The sequence below is a fragment of the Equus quagga genome, chromosome 5 (assembly GCF_021613505.1).
Source record: "Equus quagga isolate Etosha38 chromosome 5, UCLA_HA_Equagga_1.0, whole genome shotgun sequence".
Taxonomy (NCBI): Eukaryota; Metazoa; Chordata; class Mammalia; order Perissodactyla; family Equidae; genus Equus; species Equus quagga.
In genome coordinates, this window is record NC_060271.1 from 88,528,403 (window position 1) to 88,549,600 (window position 21,198).

At 35.0% G+C, this 21,198-nt stretch overlaps 1 protein-coding gene across 1 annotated transcript in view; it reads right to left on the minus strand.

Moving 5' to 3' along the window:
• Positions 1–2,100: 2,100 nt before the first annotated feature.
• Positions 2,101–21,198, minus strand: part of PAPOLG (poly(A) polymerase gamma) — a 29,615-nt gene continuing 10,517 nt past the window's right edge. Inside the window, exons 7-22 of the mRNA XM_046662677.1 lie at positions 19,397–19,508; positions 17,131–17,220; positions 14,896–15,034; positions 14,160–14,232; positions 13,284–13,404; positions 12,907–12,991; positions 12,223–12,276; positions 10,207–10,326; positions 9,668–9,777; positions 7,399–7,520; positions 6,977–7,152; positions 6,486–6,574; positions 6,184–6,404; positions 5,575–5,640; positions 5,327–5,383; positions 2,101–3,517 (exon numbers count right to left, since the gene is read on the minus strand). Coding sequence (XP_046518633.1) covers positions 3,419–3,517; positions 5,327–5,383; positions 5,575–5,640; positions 6,184–6,404; positions 6,486–6,574; positions 6,977–7,152; positions 7,399–7,520; positions 9,668–9,777; positions 10,207–10,326; positions 12,223–12,276; positions 12,907–12,991; positions 13,284–13,404; positions 14,160–14,232; positions 14,896–15,034; positions 17,131–17,220; positions 19,397–19,508 — 1,734 coding nt within the window. The 3' untranslated portion in view covers positions 2,101–3,418. The remainder of the gene's footprint in view (positions 3,518–5,326; positions 5,384–5,574; positions 5,641–6,183; positions 6,405–6,485; positions 6,575–6,976; positions 7,153–7,398; positions 7,521–9,667; positions 9,778–10,206; positions 10,327–12,222; positions 12,277–12,906; positions 12,992–13,283; positions 13,405–14,159; positions 14,233–14,895; positions 15,035–17,130; positions 17,221–19,396; positions 19,509–21,198) is intronic.

A 21,198-nucleotide genomic window follows, 5' to 3' on the forward strand; every position in this document is an offset into this window, starting at 1 on the left:
ACCACAAACATGGATGAACAAGAGAGAACTTTAATAATACTGAAATCAAAGGATTAGGATCTTAAATAATAATATTTTTTAAAATCATTTCTAATGATCATTCTAAGCTATTCTACTCTGATCAATCTTAGGTTGAAATTTGTTGAACAAAGTTTGACCCTGTTAATGAATCTAAGTTAACATGAGGACATTTATAAATCCAATAGTAAGCATTTTTCTGAATACTGATGAAGTTTTATCTGAAATATAGAGAAATTTGGTGTTCCAGAGTCCTCCGTCAGCCTACTTTACCAGTTAAGAGCCACCATACACTTTCAGAAATATACCACAGAAAAACCTTATGGAAAAAATTCCAGACTCTGGTATTATTCAGTCCTGGAAAGCTGTGGTTTCTAACTCCTCCTGCCCCCTTTTTTAGGGTCATGAACCACTTTGAGAGGCTGACGAAAACTATGAAATTTCCCCCAGAAAAATGCATATAAACAAAAACTTCTTACATACATTTGCAAAGGATTCCCTAAAGTCCAGGATCCCCATGTTAGGAATTCCTATGTCAAAGCTGTGGGACACAGCGCAAATAAATTTAGCCCATTTCAACACTGCCCATCCTCACTTCCTTGCTACTATAGTAAACATTTTAACGTTACTAAACTGTTGCCTTAAGACAAAGTTACTCTTATTGTAAGCACCAACATAATCTTAAAATTCATTCTCCCGCTCCTTTATAAGGTTTTAAGCCATGTACCCTGTCTCTTAAATAAGTTAAGTCCCTAAGGTTTAAACTAGCAGATAACTGTTTTCCTTTGATATATACTATTCTTAAGTCAGTCACTGAAAAATGAGATTAAAATTTAAAACCCTTGTGAAAATGAACATGTGTCTACATATTGAAGAACAGGTTATTTGACTTTATAAACCACCTCTAGGTTTAGTTTCACACTTGAAATCAAACACTTCTACTTCTTATCTCTGGACATCATAACAAGTGATCCCAGACCATCCCTTCCCCTTTTACTTACTTGGAACCAGTACAGTGGAGGTCTCCTACTATGGGAGCAGAACGTACTGAACTTTCCACCTACGGTACAGGATAGAAAACACTTCATTTCTGACCAAACCCACCATCTCAAGAACATCTGCTCCTGATGCTTGGTAACTCCCCAGTTACCACACAGGTTGAAGACTGCTGTCTTTGAGGAGCCTAATGTTGCACCAGTGGCTATGTCTTAACCCCAGGCTGAATGGATCCTTAAAACAAGAGAAATGACTATACTATAGTTGCTTTCTTATTATAAAAAAAAAAAACTCCACTAGTCACTCCAAAGAATCTGTTTATATAATAGGGTAAACATAGGTAATTCTTAAAGAGACTGTGAAGACTGATAATAGAAGGGGATAATAGCTGCATATTAAATACAGAAATGTAAACACATCACATATATAAAATTTAACCAAATCCCTTACTAAAGAATTTTTCAAAGTTTGTAGTCAGGTGACAATTTTTTGGTCCTTTCATAATCATTCCCTTTTGTTCAAATAGCGTATCTGTAGAACAAACCTCAAAATATTTGATCAAAGGAAAAGGGTCAGCTAAGAGAACAGCTTTACCAAGGAAGCTACAACTTGGTTATGGGATTTTGTTCTTGTCTTTTGCTATGTAAAAAATGAACAATGGCATAACCATTATTATTTCCTTGTTCTTCTTTACTTCTAAGAAGTCTTACTGTGAAAGTGAAACACTAGAATTTCCATTTCAGAGACCTGGGGCAGGGAACAGGAGTGGGAGAACGAGGATACTGCTCTCAGACAATCAGGATTCAAGTATTCAACTCAAGGGTGAAGAGCTTGCGAGAGAAAATGGACTGCTCTTACTCCACTGGCTAAATGGCATCCCATGAATCCTATACAATACACAGCCAAGTATTTTCCCTGCACCATTCAAATGTACCATTTTGTGTTTTCCTACTGGACCTACTAAATGATGAGTGAAAGCGGAAGAAGGTAATATATACCAGCATTCCTGGCTGTGCAATCTATACATTTTCATTTTAAGAATAATTCAAGCATAATCCATATTTAAAAAATTAAAGAGAGACAGTAAAGGTTTTAAAGTTTTCTCTTTGAAAAGATGGTATCTTACAGTACATACAAAAATACTCTGAAAATACATACGACTTCATTTACAAAACACTGAATCAACATATTACAAGAATTACATGGTTATGGATTTTAATAAACTGAGCATGCGTTCATGAAACTTAAAAAATATTAAGAAATGCATTGAAAAAAGCAGTGTAAAAAAAGACAACTTATGTAGTTAAATAAAAATTACAAAGGTCCTGAGCCAATTAATGGTTGGTAACAATGTCATTCAAAAATGCCTTCAGGTTTCAATAAAATCCACTGCTTATTTCTGCATGCCTAGTCCATGAAGAAACTGTCTGAAGTTGTGGGGTAAGTAATGGTCAGGAATTATCATGCCAAGTTAATTTTACACCTCAAAAATACAAGTTTGCCATACTTAAAGGTATCTTATTTTGATGCTGGAATGAGATGCTCCTCAGTAAAAAATACCAGTCAACTAACAAGGATGGCATGAGACACAATACGTAACAATTTCACCATTCATATACTGACTTTCAGTATCCTGGTTATATTTTGATTCTTAATAAAGATGCATTTTGAAGGCCTCCACAGGAGGCAAAATATTGAGAATTTATGGTGCCCAACTCTTATGTAATCACTGGACTAATCCTCCCTGCTAACTATGCAACATTTGGACAGAAAGGCACAAAAAAATAAAAAATTAAATATTCCAAGTGCCAATCTGGAGAAAAAATAATTTAAATCAACAGAACAGACAATAAGTACATCTACACAAATGAAGAAAGCTGAAAAGATACCTCACATTCATTTATCTCAGGATTCACAAAGTGGCTTCAATGCTAAAGTAAATATGTGTTAACATTTGGAAAATTACAAGACAATTTTTTTTTTTGTTTTCAACTTTTTCAGTTCTATACAATGATTACAACATAAGACTTAAAAAAAGGAAAAAAAAAAAAAGAGTTCAGGACTTGTTTTATCAGTGTCCAAAGAGCCAAGAACTGGTTCCCATAACAGAGAAACAAGCATCGAAAGTTAAGGCAGTAAAACCTCCAACGCAAAGCCATACTATTGTAGATGACAATTTGATAGCAGGTGATCCTCAGAGAAGTGTATGTAGCAATCAGTGAGAGAATGCTACAGCATCTGCAGGTCAAAGTGTGAGAGTTCAAAAACCACTTCAAGGTCGTTAGGCTGATGACTGTAACTTTCACCTTATTTTATGCATGACAGCCACTTCTCTTTTAAAAAGAGTGGCTGCATCTATGCCACTAAATGATTGCATATTCACTTAAGTAAGGAGGCACTGCTTTTACCGATTGAGGGTCAGTCGAATGGAATTTTTGATGACACGGATGTTATTTGCTGGAACTGGAGATGATGAATCTGGTAGTTCTTTACTGGGTAGTCTCTATCAGAAAGAAATAGAAACTGTATGTTACAAAGGCCCAACTAGTACATCAGTCACAAAACTGACTTTTTCTCGAAATCCTTTAAGCTCCTAAACACTCAAGTCTGTGTTGAATATTTTCTCCCAATGTTTCATAGGCATTTCTTGTTGGGGGGAGTTTTTTTTTTTTTTTTTTTACAGTCAGAGGTGAAAAGCAGAGGGATAGGGAAAGGGCAGAAGTGGGAGGAGCACAGGTATAGGAAAGAGGACTTTGTTAAATCAACTGCCACTTCCAAACTGAGAAATGCATAAAGAACAGAGTCTTCCTAAAAGTCAGGCAATGGTAAAGAGAAATAGGAAGTATATGGTCACTAAACAGGAATCTCTTGGAGTGTAAGCTGAAAAACGAGTGTGTGTTACAGAGGAAAATTTGATAACCAATTATATCCTCAATCAGTTTCTATAATACATTCACGCAGAAGAACACTATAACCCAACCTGTGAGGCACTTAAGTTCTCAGGAAAATTGACTGCAGTCAGGCTGGGTAACTTCAGTGATGGTGAAATTCAGGGAAGTCTATATGAAGGCTTTTGTGGACACTAAAGATTATTATATAATGAAGGCAAAGTCCAACAAATTGAGAAACATAGACAGACCTTGACCCCCAAAATACAGATAGTTGTGTGATTGAAACAGTACGTTAGCTTCTTGTCAAGAGATAACTACAGGAGTTAATTCTCCTCTCAGGTTACCTTGGCTAAAAGTATCTATATCACAGGCACATCCATTCAGAAAAACAAGAAAAATTTCAGACATACATAAAAGTAAAGAATAGGACAATGAAGACTTAGGTGCTACAACTAAGACTCAGACATTATTAAAATTTTGCTACATTTGTTTGGTTTATGCTCTTACTCTTTATACTTGAAATATTTTAAAACAAAACCCAGATATGTTATTTCATGCTTTCACACTTGAGTCTCCATGTCAAATTTTTTTCTTCCATTATCACACATAAAATAACTAAACACCCATATTTTTTGCAACCCATTCTTATGTTAAAAGAAATTTCACAAATTCTACAACTAATAGAAAGTATGAGGACACTTTCTATTTTGCTTTAGAATGGCCAATAAATCCTGGGGAACCTGGCAGGGTGGCAGCTGCTTGTGATGAGAAGCACTTTCTTCTTTAATGAGGGTGAAAATACGCCATTTTGTTCACTGTAAACACTCAGGGAAGGGCTTTCTCTGTTTACACGACACTGATTTTTCGAGCACCTGCTTATTAGCTTACCATGCTTAATACTACTTTATTATCAGTTTAAATGGTAATTCTTTGAAAAATAAATTTTTAAATTGAGATTTAGGAGACTCTTTAGTTCATGTTTTAAAAGTACTTACTAAACACTGGTACATTTGGTTCCTCCAAAATATTATTAAGTATAGTTCCTAATTAGCAAACCTAAATTTTGACAGTAAGCAGTGGTACAAAAGATATCTTATCAAATGTTGGTAAGAAATTATTGTGCTGAGCACTAAACTGCTTCTTTAAAAATAAATAAAAAACAAAGGTTGAAGATAATCTGAATAAATTATGAAGTCTTAAACTACTCTGTCTTCTCTAGACTTCTGAGGTACATACATTTAGGACTTCACACTTTGCTATTTCCAGCCCCAACTCCCAACTACACTGCTGGTCTTTGAGGACAGGGACAAAGGAGTAACCTTTCCTTCACCCAATTAGGCTCTTAATAAGCTTTTTGTATCTGTAGATTATCTATGAATTTTTACCTACGTATCCTACCTATGAATAAGACTATTTGTTACCTTTTTGCGTGATGTATCAATAGTTGGAATAGGCATACATTCTCCTCCAATGGTATCCTAAAAACAGAACAATTATATACAAGTGAAAACTTTCTTTCCTATATGTAAAAGCTTATTTCTACATGAAATAAAACATAAGCAAAACTTGCAAGACAGATCTAATCTGATCTTCTTTTGAATATACTACTTTCTCTGATACATGGCTCTTTAAAAGTAAATAGTTTGAAGTACACTATTAATATATTTACCACTGATTTTCTTTTTCTGTCCTCAGCAGCACGAGATTCCTTAAACGTTGATTCCAGTCGAATAAACTAAAATATAAACATTAAAATGAGTTGCTATTATTACCTACAAAAACCATACAAATCTATATAAAGTGAGAAACTAGTGATTAAGGCTATCATCAAAACTACAAAAATGGGTTGGTGAGGGAAGGAAATCTAAATTAGATTGAATTCAACTGCATCCATCCTTAATTTCTACAGTTTGCGTTAGCTTTTTGGTTAAATCGATTCGGATTATAACAAATAAAATAGTTTTACCACCACCTACTGGAGAAAGAGGAGATCAACATTATGACACACAATAAATGATTATTTAGTCACCAGTAAAGACTTCTGTGTATGTCAAGGAGAAACTAAGACCAATCATTCAATTTTTCTGACACATTAGTAATTTGAATTTAGGATGAACAATTAGTATTATTCCTTTAGGGTTTGGGTAAATATTCTTTTTAAACAGTCAAATCCTAACAGAACATTAAGAAAGCTACGGAGAATTGTGAGTTCAAATACTATTTTAAATTAACTTTTAAAAAATCAAGTGCTGAATCACCACTAAAGTTTTAACTTTACCTTTTCTATGTCTTTCAACCTCTTGGAAGACCCATCTATGGATGGGGAATGGGATCTTTTGGGCGTAACGTTCTTAGCTATACTTGACATTCCATTTAGATGTGGTTGTGCCGGGGCAGGGTTGTGGGGTGTTGTGATTCTAGGAATGACATTTCGTCCTACTACAGTAGGAATGGTGCACACAGCTGGGGGTGATACAGCTTTTACTGCAGAGTCAACTTCTGAAAGGGAGAAAAAGAAAGATTTTAGTAATTAAATATATATGTAGTAGAATCATTATCAACACGAGTGTAGATACCTACTTGCACCAATGACTGGAATAGACAGTCCTTGAGCTGGTGGAATACTCAGTGGCTTTTCCACAATTACGGCAGCAGGCTCAGCATTATTCCTATTAAAAGTGTTAAATTATCATCATTAAATATTTAAGTATTACTTATTTAAAACACTCAACATTTAGGATTACTTCTTTCAAGTTCTCCTACTTTAACATTTCACTGAAGGAAGAGATAAGGGGAGAAAAAGGCAGAGGACCCAGTGAGAATTAAGACAAAAAATTAAATAGAAAACCTGTGTGTTTCTGGGTACTTATCTAGTCCCACATTACTCATAAACGTATACCATGTCCCACAGGATTACCACGAATTGTCAAGTATTTCTAAAGAAAAAACTGACTAGCAGCTGGTAAAAAGAAAATCTTTTAACAATTAAAAAAGGTACAGCAAAGGTAAAGAAAAGTTCACATTATCCTCAAACAAACTGAAGACTGAAAGGACAATTTTGAAACACAGACCTTTCAGTTTCTCCTGCAGGAGGAACATCAGGCTTGGAAGGTTTGTTTGTAGACACTGGGGAATTAAAAGGTGTTCCATTGTCAGTGTCTCTGGAGCTATCCAAACAACTGCCATCCAGAGATGATCTTTTGGATTGAAGTCCACTTGAACTTCGACTGACATCAGAAAGACTTTGCTGAAAGAGTAGAAAGCTTTTAGGATTTCAAAAAGCAAATGAGAATAATGACCGGTTTCAATTCTGAAGTACATATAAAACACACTATCTTTGTGATTCATGAAGGTGAGTTTTTAGTCCCAAATTGAACCCCCTGTACCTTCCCTCTGAATCCCAATAGGAATGGGAGCTGTAAGAACGCAAACTGGGTCCCGGGATCATTTGTGTGAGTGGCAACACACTGGAAAGTTAAGATTACAAACTCACCTTTTTCTTCTTTTGAAGAATCTCTGCTGGAAGGTAGTGATGAAGTTGTTTTTTTTTAACATGAGTTGCTTCAATTTTCATTCCTTCCTTTAGCATGTTTATATTGTTTGCCTGTCTGTACACTGTAACAATGTCAGTACGTTACTAAATGGGAAACTTCTTTCTGAACCAAGGACTCTTTTCTTTTTCTGAAACGCGTACCTCTTATATCTCCCTACGACTACATAAACACACATTCCTTTTACAGAACAAATTATTTCTAAAACATTTTCACCATGTCACAATCCTACTCAAGTACCACTAGTTTTCTCATGTCCAGCTTCTAAGAGTTCCCCATAGTCAAATCTCATTAACAAAATGAATGTATGAAAAAAAGGTTTTTCCAAATTTTGTCAGCTGTCTTCCCAAAAGGCAATCTCTTTTCATAATTATTTGCCCAAGTCTAAGCTAATCCTTATACCAAATACCCAACATGTAATTCAAGCTCTCCTCTCCCATGAAGCTTCTTTTACTGTACTAATTATAGAACATCAGATGTCAGAAGCCATCTAGAAATACATTGTTACTGTACAGGTGAGGAAATGAGGCTCAACAGCCCTGAATGCCTGGCTGGGATTGGCCTAGATTCCCATTCTAGTGCTTTTCACACCTTATGAGAAAATCAGTTTTATTAACTACCACATAAATTATTTAATGTATAGTCATGTATCGCTTAACAATGGAAATACTTTGAGAAATGCGTCGTTAGGTGATTTCATCATTGTGTCAACATCAAGTGTACTTAAACAAACCAAGATGGTACAGCCTACTACATGCCTAGGCTATGTGCTACTAATCTTATGGGAACCACTGTGGTATATGGGGTTCATTGCTGACTGACAGGTCATTACGCGGAACATGACTATATTAACTGTGAATATTCAATCAGATTATAAGCTTACTGAAGACATGGACGGGAGGCTTCTTTTGCACAGTAACTACTGTGAAATGTGGTTAATTAATCTCTTGGGACCTCAGTATCTCTATCTGGAGGAGAACATTTTATCAATCTATAATAAACAGAGCTTCCAAACCTCCCCCTTTTGAAAAATGAGCCCAAATTAGAATGGAAAAATTTATATCTATGTTTTCTTTCCAGATTGCTTATAGAAGAATCAGCAGGAGTGCTTGTTCAACTTGCAGATTCTCTGGCTCCACTCCCAGAGAGTGTGATTCAGTAGTTCTAAGGCAATGCAGGAATCCACATTTTCATGACAAATATGACAGCTAGTTGAATAGAATTTAGAAAACCCAGATGAGCCAAACCAAGAATATTAATAGTAATGAATGTACATTATTCCAGATTATTAAGACAACTCCAAATTTATAACAGATATATTAAGATAATCCAGAAAGGCGTTATTAGGGAGCCGGGTGTTCTGAAATACACTCTTTTCACTGATTCTGAAACATATTCAGCAAGCCTATACTGACTGATATTTACTTCATATAAAAACGTAAAAATCAAGTCATCTTTATGACAGTGATTACAAACCCTGCCTGTGCACACTAAGAATCACCTGTAGTTTCTTTTTTTAAAGATTTTATTTTTTTCCTTTTTCTCCCCAAAGACCCCCGGTACATAGTTGTATATTCTTCGTTGTGGGTCCTTCTAGTTGTGGCATGTGGGACGCTGCCTCAGCGTGGCCTGATGAGCAGTGCCATGTCCGCACCCAGCATTCGAACCAACGAAACACTGGGCCGCCTGCAGCGGAGCACGTGAACTTAACCACTTGGCCACGGGGCCAGCCCCTCACCTGTAGTTTCTTTAGTCTTTCTTTTTGTTTTAAAACAGATACAAAACTTAAAGGGTTCAAGAATATTCAGTGAAGTCTCTTCACCACTGTCCCCTAGATACACCTGGTTCCTCGTTCTAGAAGCAACCAGTTCTGCCAGTTTCCTTTTTTAAAACTATATATCACTCCAGAAATACTCTATGTATTTACAAGCAAACATGCATATATTCTTTACTTATTTATATAAATGGTAGCACACTATAGACACTGGTCTGCAATCTATCCCCCACCCACAACTTAATGTCTTGGAAATTGTTTCACCATGCCTTTACTTTTTTTAATAGCAGCATAGATTTTCATAATATGGATGTACCACATTCATTTAACCAATTGCAGAACTTTAAAAAATACAGCCAGCCGGATCCCAGGCAGATGATACTGCGTTACATACAGCCAAGGTTGACAACCACAGCTTTATGATGACAAAATCTTACCTGTATCAGTAAATGACTGTATATCGTACGTCAAGTCTATGTTAACACTTTCTGCATTCTCTACTCTCCGAAAAATTATTCCAAGGAACCACATTGATACGTAATTGTTGCTATAAAAAAAAATTTTACGAATTTCCATTAATTTTCTACAATTTTATAGATGCTATTTTGCAATTAAAACTTGGTATCTGTGGACACGTAAATACAAATTACAATGGTCTGGCCAAATTCTTAACACTGACACTAAGAACACAGGTGAGTTATCCTGTGTTGTCATAGAGAGGATTAAATGGATTTGAAAATGACTTACTAAATATATACTTAAAGATGCTCCAAATATTGTGTTGGAATTTTTGCCGGAGTGTGTGAGCTACCAACGTAGCATGTACTTAGTTTTAATGCATGACCACTCATGCTCAAATATACTAATGTATCATCCCTCATCAATGCCTAATAAATAACAATCTCACAATTGATCTTAAATAACGCATATGTCAAATAGCATCATTTAAGAAATATAATATTAAAAAATAACTTACTCTCTATGATGTTCTTTATTTCCTGGGAATGACTGAGGATTTACATGGGCAAGAGTAATAAATTCATTCCGTTCCAAGTTCCCAACAAGTACACGGATTTTGGATTCTACTAATCCAACCCTAAAATAAAACAATGGACAAGATTTTTCACATTAAATTGGGAAGCTACATCCAAGTAAACCAAACAGCATATTAGCTATCATGCTTTACAAGTTCATTTAAAAAATTCAGTCCACTATATTAGCGACTGTTTAAAATACCATTCCAGTAAGTGACAAGTTACTTAGAGAATCTGTGTGTGTCCCCATCTCCTTTTTTAAAGAAGAACTGATCTATTTAATGCATTCCCAATCTAAAATACCCTGCCTGTTAAGACCATAAAATAGTCATGATTTGAGCATGAACAAAAACTCTTGGTTAATCTGATTCAAAATCTTTTTCCACTTTCAAATCTTATGTCTAAACCCTAAAGCTAAGATATGTTTAAATAATGTGAACAAAAAAAGCTAATAATTCGCGCTTAATTCATGAAATAAATATGCTCTGTTTCATTTCAATTTTGTTCTCACAAAACTGATACAAGATATTGCATTTAAAAAAAATTCACAGGGCAGGCCCTGTGGCATGGTGGTTAAGTTCAGCATGCTCTGCTTTGGTGGCCAGGGTTCACAGGTTTGGATCCTGGGTGCAGACCTACGCCACTCGTCAGCCATGCTGTGGTGACGATCCACATACAAAATAGAGGAAGACTGGCATAGATGTTAGCTCAGGGCTAATCTTTCTTCCCCAAGCAAAAAGAGGAAGATTGGCAAATAGACGTCAGCTCAGGATGAATCTTCCTCACCAAAAAAAAAAAAAAAAAAAAAAGAATTCACTAATATCAGACCAGATATTACTAAAATATAGAAAGTTTCATCAGATTTCTACAACTTTATCTCACTTATGAAACGTGATTGCTGTCAGCTATCATGTTAACTTCTTAATGACTTTATGAGTTAGAACAAGAATATTTTACATTTTCCAAACACTTGAAAAAGCTTACACATTATAATTGTGTGTGCTTCAACAGCAGATATGCAAAACACTGAATTATTCCTCAGTGTTATCTAAGTGAGAGGTTGGCAAACTTTTTCTATAAAGGGCCAGATAGTAAATATTTTAGGCTTTGTGGGCCATATACTTCCTATTACAACTATTCAGCTCTGCTGTATAGCAGGAAGGCAGTCACAGACAATATATAAATGAGTGAGCATGACTGTGTTCCAATAAAACTTTATTTATTAAGACAAGTGGCAGACTGGATATGGCCCAGAACATAGTTTCCTGACCCTGATCTAGACAAACGAAATACTCTGTTTTAGTGAACAGATTCTTTTCAGGGTCCCTTTAACTATCTGAAATATATGTTAAAGCCTTGATGCAAAATAAGACAGTATTGTTCTGTTTTCCTTTTCTAGGAGTCAGAAGTGACAACCATCTCTGGTGGCCTAGAAGCTTCTGCCTGATGGAGCTTGGGATGTCAAGACACTGGAGGCAAAGGGAATGAACTTAGATGCACTAGAAAGAATGCACTGCTCCTTGACCAAAAATATCTCCTATCTGTTGACAGAAGCTTAAAATCTGAAACCTTTCATGCCACCACCTCCTAATTAAAAGAATATGTAAGTGTCTTTTCCTTCTAGTTTTGATGGGGAAAACATGATGGCAAGGATGGAAAACTCAGTAAGAGCCTAGGTATCAGAATCATTCAATACCTCACAATTTTGCTTAAATCCAATGCTTAGAAGTAACAAAAGGCAAAGACCCATACGTATATCCTTATCTTGTGTCACTTCTGATTCTGAAACATTAATTTGATGGCATTTCTCAAACACTGATGCTCCATGGTCATGTAAAATAGTCACCAATAAGATTTAATGATTTTGAAAATAGAGAAAGTATTTTGTAAATGGTAAAGCACTACATAAATATGTTATCACCACACAGCAGGTAGAGAAGATGAGATATAAGTCTTACCACTCCAGATGGTTTTCTTCTGTTGATGCACTGGCAGTTAATACTATATAATGTCTATGAAGAATTTTCAGCAAGATTCAGGAAAAAAAAAAAGCAAGACATACTGTTAGGGTCTGTTTTTCCATTATTATTTTTTCTTTCTCTCTCCCAACGAACAAAAGAGTTAATATAGGCACACAATTTATAAAAATTAAAACATGCTCTAATTTTCAAAAAATTAATTCTAGACATGCAATTATAAAACAATTCATGGGGCTGGCCCAGTGGCATAGTGGTTAAGTTCGTGAGCTCTGCTTTGGTGGCCCAGGGTTCGCAGGTTCGGATCCTGGGCGTGGACCTACACACTACTTATTAAAACCCATGCTGTGGAGGTGTCCCACATACAAAATAAAGATCAGGATAGATGTTAGCTTGATGAAACTCTTCCTCAAGCAAAAAGAGGATTGGCAAGGATGTTAGCTCAGGGCCAATCTTCCTCACCAAAACAAGTCACTAATTGTTTTTTCTTGGGTCAGATACTACTAGAACATAGGAACTCTTGCATTACTTAGGATTTCTGCTAAGCTATTCTCTATTTCATTCAAAATATAAGTGACAATTGTCACCTATCATATATAAACTCTGTAGGTTTAACATTCTTCTTTTTTAAACATACACATACACAAAATGCAAAATTTCAAATACCTATACTTTTGAAAAAAATTTGGTGGCTCAAGTAGTTTGGACCAATCTGATTTCCCTTGAAGAATTTCATCTGTAACTGCGAGACCTAAATTAAAAAAAGAGAGAGACTGATTTTGAAAACTGACAATTGTATTATCACACAACCCCAAAACCTCTAACCCCAACAAATTCTTGAGTGAAAAATCAATTTCAACCACACTGGGCTGGCTCCATTTTTGGCCTTAAAATATTATCATACATTTTTGAAAACTAACTACTGAAAAAAATACACATTTGAAAGAATTTTTAGAATAGGCATAACTGCAATAGAGAACAAAACTGTTGTCAACCAAAAACTTGTGGGAATATGTAAAGGACAATAGGGCCAACAGGTTTACCTTGTTTAAATTCTTCTACCATTACTGTTCGAGTTGATGTGGACACATTATACGTAGAATTCTGTTGTGGGTAGGCAGGGGTGATTATGGGCATGAGATGATACCTATCTGATGGATTTACCTGTGAAATTAGAAGCAGAATATTTGATCTATTCTCCTATTTCAGTTGTCCTCACTTCATTTCCCCAAAAGTCTGAAGAATATGAAATATAAATTTAATACTACATTTCCTCAATGCTAAGAAGTACATTTCCCCTCCCCAACTACATTTATTTCTGAAGTCAGATGTGTCTGATCAAAGGAAACTCTGTAGAAGTTTATTTTACCCAAGAAAAGCTGTTAAACTGATGGTACATTTATAAACAATGGAAACACAGTATCATAGCTGCAAAAAGCATTATCTGGTCCAATGGTTCTCAATCCTCTTTCCACATCTACTCACTGGATGACTTCCCCTAGGTTACTCAGAGGAAGGAGCACTCACTTTAAAAGCAAATTAAAACGCAAGGTGAGTGAGAGTTATGCTATCTTGGAACAATGAATCTGCTTTAAATTGCACTGCAAAGTAAATTTTTTATATATTTCAGTACTTTAACTATTACTAGAAACTACTTGTAAGAGAGCTTTTAACAATGGATTATGACATTTTGGTTGATACAACCACTCATCTAGTCTTACATGGGTGATTTTTAATGACATAACATTTGGATCAGCATTGGAGATACAAATCATTTGCAGCAAACACAGGAGAAGAAGGGAAAGAACTACAGTTATAGGAAGGAAGAAGAGCAGGGATAAGAAGAACTATCTTTAGCCTATAATCTAGAGAGTCACCCTTTTCCTAAAAGGGTTAATGAAATTCCCTAAGTCACATACCCGAGGATCCCAAACAGGCAAATTCAAATTGCTTTCTTCAGGTTGCTTCAGCAGCACAGGATTTGGCCATTCCCTAATATGAACAAGGCAAATTACTCACACAGGACCTCACTTCAGGAACTATATGAAACATTAAAATCATCAGACTCTGTTCCAACTTTCATATGGCTAGTATTTTGGGTATTTGATACTGGAGACAAAAAAAAAAAAAAAAAAGAAATGGCCAAGGGAAGGAAGCATACAAAGGAAAAAGCTGCTTATTTTAAAGCAGTGTTCTCTGAAAGGGCAAATACTGCTTTGGCCATTAGCCGTAACTGATTTAAACCTGAATTTTTCCCTTTCTTCTCATTTGCTTTCGTGGATTTAACTCTGATAATTTAAGAACAGCAACAGCTAATATTTACTGAAAATAGTCCTAACAAATCCATGCAGTAGCTCTGATTATCACCTCCATTTTACAGATGAGATCTTAAACAACCTCTATATAGCTAGTAATTGGCAGAGCCAAATCTTTTGTGACCACTCTCTCAAGCTAAAGGTCCACATTTACAGATCACCCTAGAAGAAAGTGCCATCTGGTGTTCCATCACTGCCTCAAATTCGATGTTTTTAAACTTTTAACTTAAAAAAGGAAAGTAAGACAACAGAAAAAGTCTATACACAGCTCTCAAATTTCCAAACAAATTTACATATAGGCAGAGGTCAGTAAATAGTGAAAATACACATAATTACTTACCACTTGGAAAAAACTAAAAAGAACTTATGAACTAAAGTAGAAGCTGCTGCATTTGGATATAGTTGGCAAGTTCTTGCAACTAGCATTGCCCAGGAGACACCACCAAGGAATCCCAGCATGTTGGAATAGATACCACGTCCTAGAAAATTAACATATTTCTTAATTATTCTTAGGACCCACTATCCATGACATTCAACTATGAGGAACAGGATAACCTCCTTCCCAAGACTGTTCCTCAGAACTCTTTTCCCCTAAAGAAACATTAAAATCAACAAGCAGACTTTCATGCTAGTCTTATTAGTAAACCATAAGCTGCTCATCTTACCCCCTACTTTGCCTTCCACTACAGACACCTCAGTTCCCTGCCTCAGTTCTGAGTGCCCAGCTGGGCTCTACTGATATTTCTGATCTTTCTGATTACTGGAATTTCTGATCTTTCAATATCTACAGTTGAGAGAGAAACAAAAGGAAGGAGCAAAGAGATTTGGAGGGTCTAGAAGTAGGGAAGAATAAACATTTCATTAGTAATCATATTCATGGGCATTTTAAAGTCAAATGTAAAGTTGAGGAGTCAATATTTTGCAGAATTTGGATACTCTCCATAAAGTACAATATACCATTGATATTACTCATTCCTTGTATGATTGTTTCCTATAGCAATCCATTAAAAAGTATTACCATATTTCATCAAACCTAAGATATCTCAATTATATAATATAGCATTACTTTATGTCTAAGCAAGAGAAATACAAAATATCAATTTGTTATGTTAAATGTAAAAAATATGCACCTAATAACTGACAAAACATGGTATTTAATTTAATCTGTAAGGAAAGACAAATTGTTTGTGATATCCCTTCCCTGCAAATTACTTTATCCTGACTATACAAGATAACTGAGCCAAACGACAAATTCTACTTGCTTAAAGTCTTCTTAGATGTGCAGTGTCCAATATGGTAGCCACAAGTCACATGTGGCTATTTTTTTTCTCTTTTTGTAACAGCTTTATTGGGACAGCATTCCATACCATAAGACTCATCCATTTAAAGAACAAAATTCAATGGTTTTTAGTATACTCACAATCGTGTAACCATCACCATAATCTGGAACATTTTTTTCACCACAAAGTAACAGTCACACCTAGGCAACCACTAATCTATTTTATTCTCTACTGATTTGCCTATTCTGGACATTTCATAAAAGTGGAATTGTACAATATGTGGTCTTCCGTCACTGGCTTCTTTCACTTAACATAATGGTTTCAATGTTCAAATATGTTGTAAGATCTATCAATACTCCATTCCTTTTTATTGCAAAGTAATATTCCACATTATGGATACACCACTTTTTGTTTATCCATTCCTCAGTTTATGGACATGTGGTCGTTTCCACTTTTTGACTATTATGAATAATGCAGCTATGAATGTTTGTGTACAAGTTTTTGTATGGATATATTTTCACTTCTCTTAAATACTGTTTAATTTTAAATTTAAATTAAAATTTTAAAAAATTAAAAAACTCAGTTCCTCACCTCAACAGCCACATGGTTACTGTATTGAACAGCAGATATGAAATATTTCCATTGTCACAGAAGGTTTTATTGAAGAGCACTGTTTTAGACTATGTAAAACGTGGTGCCAGAAGTGCAGCACTTCTTAACTGTAGTTACAAATAATACAAAATGTGCTGTGCCAGCTCAGGACTGGGCCTTTTCTGAACCATATCCTATTTATATACATATATAAATTAGTGCCGTCCCAGGCTTTATTAGAAGAGTGTTATAAGGTTTAAAAAAAACACCACCACCACCACAAGTTAAAACTGTCACCGGAGGCTCTTCATTTAATAGATTTACTGAATAACTACTATCAACTAGACTCTTTGCTGATGATGGGGAGACAAAGATGAGTAAGACAGTTCCGCCTACAAAGAGCTCAAAGACCAGAGAGGGTTTTACCTCTTCAAGTTCTAACTCATTCTGATTGCCTGGCTGAAACCTGAGATGGAAAGGCAGGAGCTTTTAGTTTTCACCCAAGGGAGAAGGAGGTAGAAGTCACACATCAGAGCAGCATAACCATTGCACCTGAAAAAGAAACAACTTCTCCAAAACTCATTGGACCTCAATCCTTGACAGTATCAATAGGTTCAGGAGTTTCCATATGTGCTTCTATCATTAGCAACTGAAAATTATAATTTTATAATGCAAACACAAAATAAAAGACTTGGGATACTTACGTTTTGCCCATAATTTGACTGCTCTTAGAGTGAGTCTAAAAGTTTCTTTGTTTGGCACTAAATGCAATATTTCATCAGTAACTCTACATCCTGAAAAAGATAAAGCATTCATTTTTCATTATGCAACAAAACCCAGTTAACTCAAATCCTCTTCTAACTTCCATACTCTCAAATGCTAAAAATACCAAAGACGATAAAATGTGAGGGTTTATTTTCTATGGGTTTGAAATTCAGCACTTATATATGAGAAATCACTTCAATTTTAAAGAATTAAAAAGCACATGGGTAATGCAATCCAACATTAAAATATGAGATGGGTCTGAATATCTTTTTAGCTTTCTTCCACATCTGACTTCATTGTTAGTCAAACGTCTCCCAGTTATAAACTGTTATTACTTCAATGCTAACCTCATCCACAAATACTGTGATGTACTGTTGCACTTTGGAAACCAGTGGTTTTCAAAGTGCGGTCTGTGGACCCCTGGGAATTGTTAGGTGAAACCTATTTTAATAATAACACCAAGGCTTTCTTTGCCTGTTTCACTGTGTTAATATTTGCACTGATGGTGCAAAAGCAGTGATGGGTAAAACTGCTGGTACCTTTGTAATAAATCAAAGCCACAGCCAACAAACTGTACTAGTAGACAATATATCTTCACCGTCAAATGTTTGCAGTTAGAAAACAGGAAAGGAATGTTATGTGATGTTTGAACATGTTCAAGGTAAGCTGAACTATCTGCTTTTTTCTAGGAACACTAGTTTTACTGGAAAGAATGACAAACTATGGTTATTCATACTTGGATATTTAGCAGACACCTCCTAAAAAATGAACAAAGTGAGCCCTTCACTTCAAGGAAAACAAATGACAAAATTTGTTGCCAATAATAAAATTCAAGCTTTCAAGTAGAAATCAGAATTTTGGACAACTAGTATCTGCTTCTGTGAGCTCGACAGTTTTCCAATACTTAAAGACTTTTCTGACGAGACTGGTGGTGATATTAATGAATTAAATGTGATTTTTTGCAGATATTTTATAATGAAATGTGTGTTAACATTTAGAAGATCCAAATAACTTTGAGAATCAGTATTTTCCAAATCATCACGGCATGACAGTACAAAATCACACCTGGGTAAAAGATCCAGTCAAAGAACAAGACAGACAAATGGATTTTAATGTAACAGAGTACTAAAAGTTAATTGATATGGTTTTAGATTCTATATTCTAATTAACTTTTTTAAAATGATCACTTTTATTCAGAAATAAAAATAAACTACCTATATATGCTACAAACGTAGATGGACCTCACAAACTTTATGCTAAGTGATAGAAGCCAGACACAAAAGACCACATATTGCATGATCCCATTTATATGAAATGTCCAGAAAAGGCAAACCTACAGAGACAGAACGTAGATTAGTGGTTGCCTGGGACTGGAGGGGTGGAAAGGGAAATGACTGTAAATGGGTATGAGGGATCTTTTGAGGATGATGAAAATGTTCTGAAATCGGATTTGGTGCACAACTCTGTGAATATAGGAAAGACAACAGAATTGTACACCTAAAAAAAGGTGAATTTTATGGTATGTAATTATACCTCAAACAAAGCTGTTGAAAGAAAAAAGAAATTGTCACCGGTCAAGTTTTGGTGTAGTATCAAAGAATATCCACAAGTATCTGAAAAGGCTATTAAAATACTCCTCCCTTTTCCAATTATATATCTTTAAGAGGCCAGATTTTCTTCCTATGTGTCAATCAAAATAAAGTATTACAAGAGCTTGACTGTAAAAGGTGATATGAGAATCTAGCTTTCTTCTGTTAAGTCAAATACTAAACAGATTTGCAAAAATGCAAAAAATGCTATTCTCACACAAAAATGTATTTATATTCACTTACAATGGGTTTATTTTTATTTTAGAATGAACTAATAAATACTTAAAATTTTCTGATTTTATTTCTAATATGGTAATTATTGACAGATACAACCCACATAAACACAAGGTCTTTGGGGTCCTCAATAATTTTTTAGAGTGTAAAGGGGTCCTGAGACCAATAAGTTTGAGAACCACTACTACAAACATTTCAAACACATTTGTGTTTTTTAAGATGCTTAAATGTGGTCAGATTATCTGTATAAAGAAAATTACAACATCATTTTTAACTGAGTTAGTCCAATCCCTTAAAGAGTCGATTAATAGTTCTGCAAAAAGATCTCTATTTGCCTAATCATTTTCAAGCAGGTTTCTGAGATTTCTTTTCAGAAGCTTACCATTTAGGCTGCGAATACACCTTATATCAAGGCTTCTCAGTCGAGAGTCGTCTCTTAGATCTAAATTATCTGATATGGTTTGTATTGCCAGTCTCGCAAAGACTAGATCAATCTTTGGAAAAATGCAAAAAAAGAGAAAAATATTACGTTTTCTCCTTCTAGTCCATTCTTCCCCCTCCCCACCTCAAAAATGTAAAAATTTTAATTAGTTTGGGAAGTTCTACCAAAACTTCAAAAGGCCTATGTAGGCAATCTCACATGGGAAAATCAGTGCAAAGTTTTGCGAGACAAATTAAAACTTCAAATTAAGGAAGAGCATTTTAATTTTACCATATATGCCAAGCATTAAAAAAAAATCAAAACCTTATGAGTGAATTTCTAGATAAAGATGGCAGATCCAACACACATTTACATTCATTCCCTCTTGAAACCTCACTAAAATACCAGCAAAATCTTGTTTTGCTTTTTGTTTAGTTTTACTTTGTTTTTAAAAGTATAACCCACTAGGACAGAGAACAGAAGGAGACAACATCAAAAACTATGAAAGCTGGAAAGCAGATGGATAAGCGGTAACAAACTTGGCAGATCTAAGCAGAGAGGAAAAATACTGTACCTTGGAAATAAGGACAAGAGGCTGTAAATACATAAATAAAAAGAAATATTTAGAGAAAAAAGTATTCTTAGAAATTAAAAATATGACAGCAGAAATGGAAAACAATGGAAAGTTTGGAAGATGAGAAAACCCCAAAAAGCAGAAAAGTATAAAATATGAAAATGTGGTTACTAAGTGGGAAAGAGAGTTAAAAAAAAAAGAAGGCAGTCCTAGAGGTCCAACATACAAATGTTAGGAGTTCCAGAAAGAGAGAAAACAAAGGCAGGAAATCCAATCAAATTCAATACAATTTCCAGAACTGAAGGACAGGAGTTTCCAAATTGAAAGAGACTTCTGAATGCCCAGCGTATTTGGTTGAAAGGACACATACCAAGTATATTACCACGAATTTTACAACTGTGAAGACCAGGAAAAAAAAATCATACAAGTATCTAAAGAGACAAAACAGATCACACCTACAAAGGATGAGGATGAGGAATCAAAATGGCATCATACTTCTTAACACAGTATGGAAGCTAGAAGACAACGAAGCAAGGCCTTCAAAATTCTGAGAAACATTATTTCCTACCTAGAACTCTATACTCAGGCAAACTATCAATTTAGTGTGAGAACAGAATAAAGACATTTTTAAAGATGCAAGATCTCAAAAATACGTGCTCTTTCTCAAGAAGCTAGTGGAAGAGAGCCACTAAAATGAGAATAAGTTAAGAAAGAAGAAAACTCTAGAGAGAAGCAAAAGGAAATCCCAGGATGATAGTAAAGAAAGATGTCGAGATGACAGCTGTCTATCAGTATTGGAGAACAAGGAGTGTGAAATGGAACAGGTGAGAAGACTCAGTGAGACATTTTTTCCAAGATGATAAGGACAGAACATCTCAGAAATCCAAATCTATTTAGAAAAGATTTAGGCAACTAGGGGTGACTGGGTTTCAATCAGTCACAAGTATAGAAACCAAACAAACAAAATGCAAAACAAATATTAACTCCCAAGGAAGCAAAATGCCACACAGAAAAGAATGGTAATCTAGTATACTTTGTGCTTAGCTTTGAATATTATATATAAGATTATAATAATGTAAACACTGAATACTACATCAACCAAACTTATAACAATATAAGTATTTTAGGAGATTATGGGAACGAGAAGGGTGTGTATAAAAATCATGGAGGTAGGAATGAAGGTTGGTTC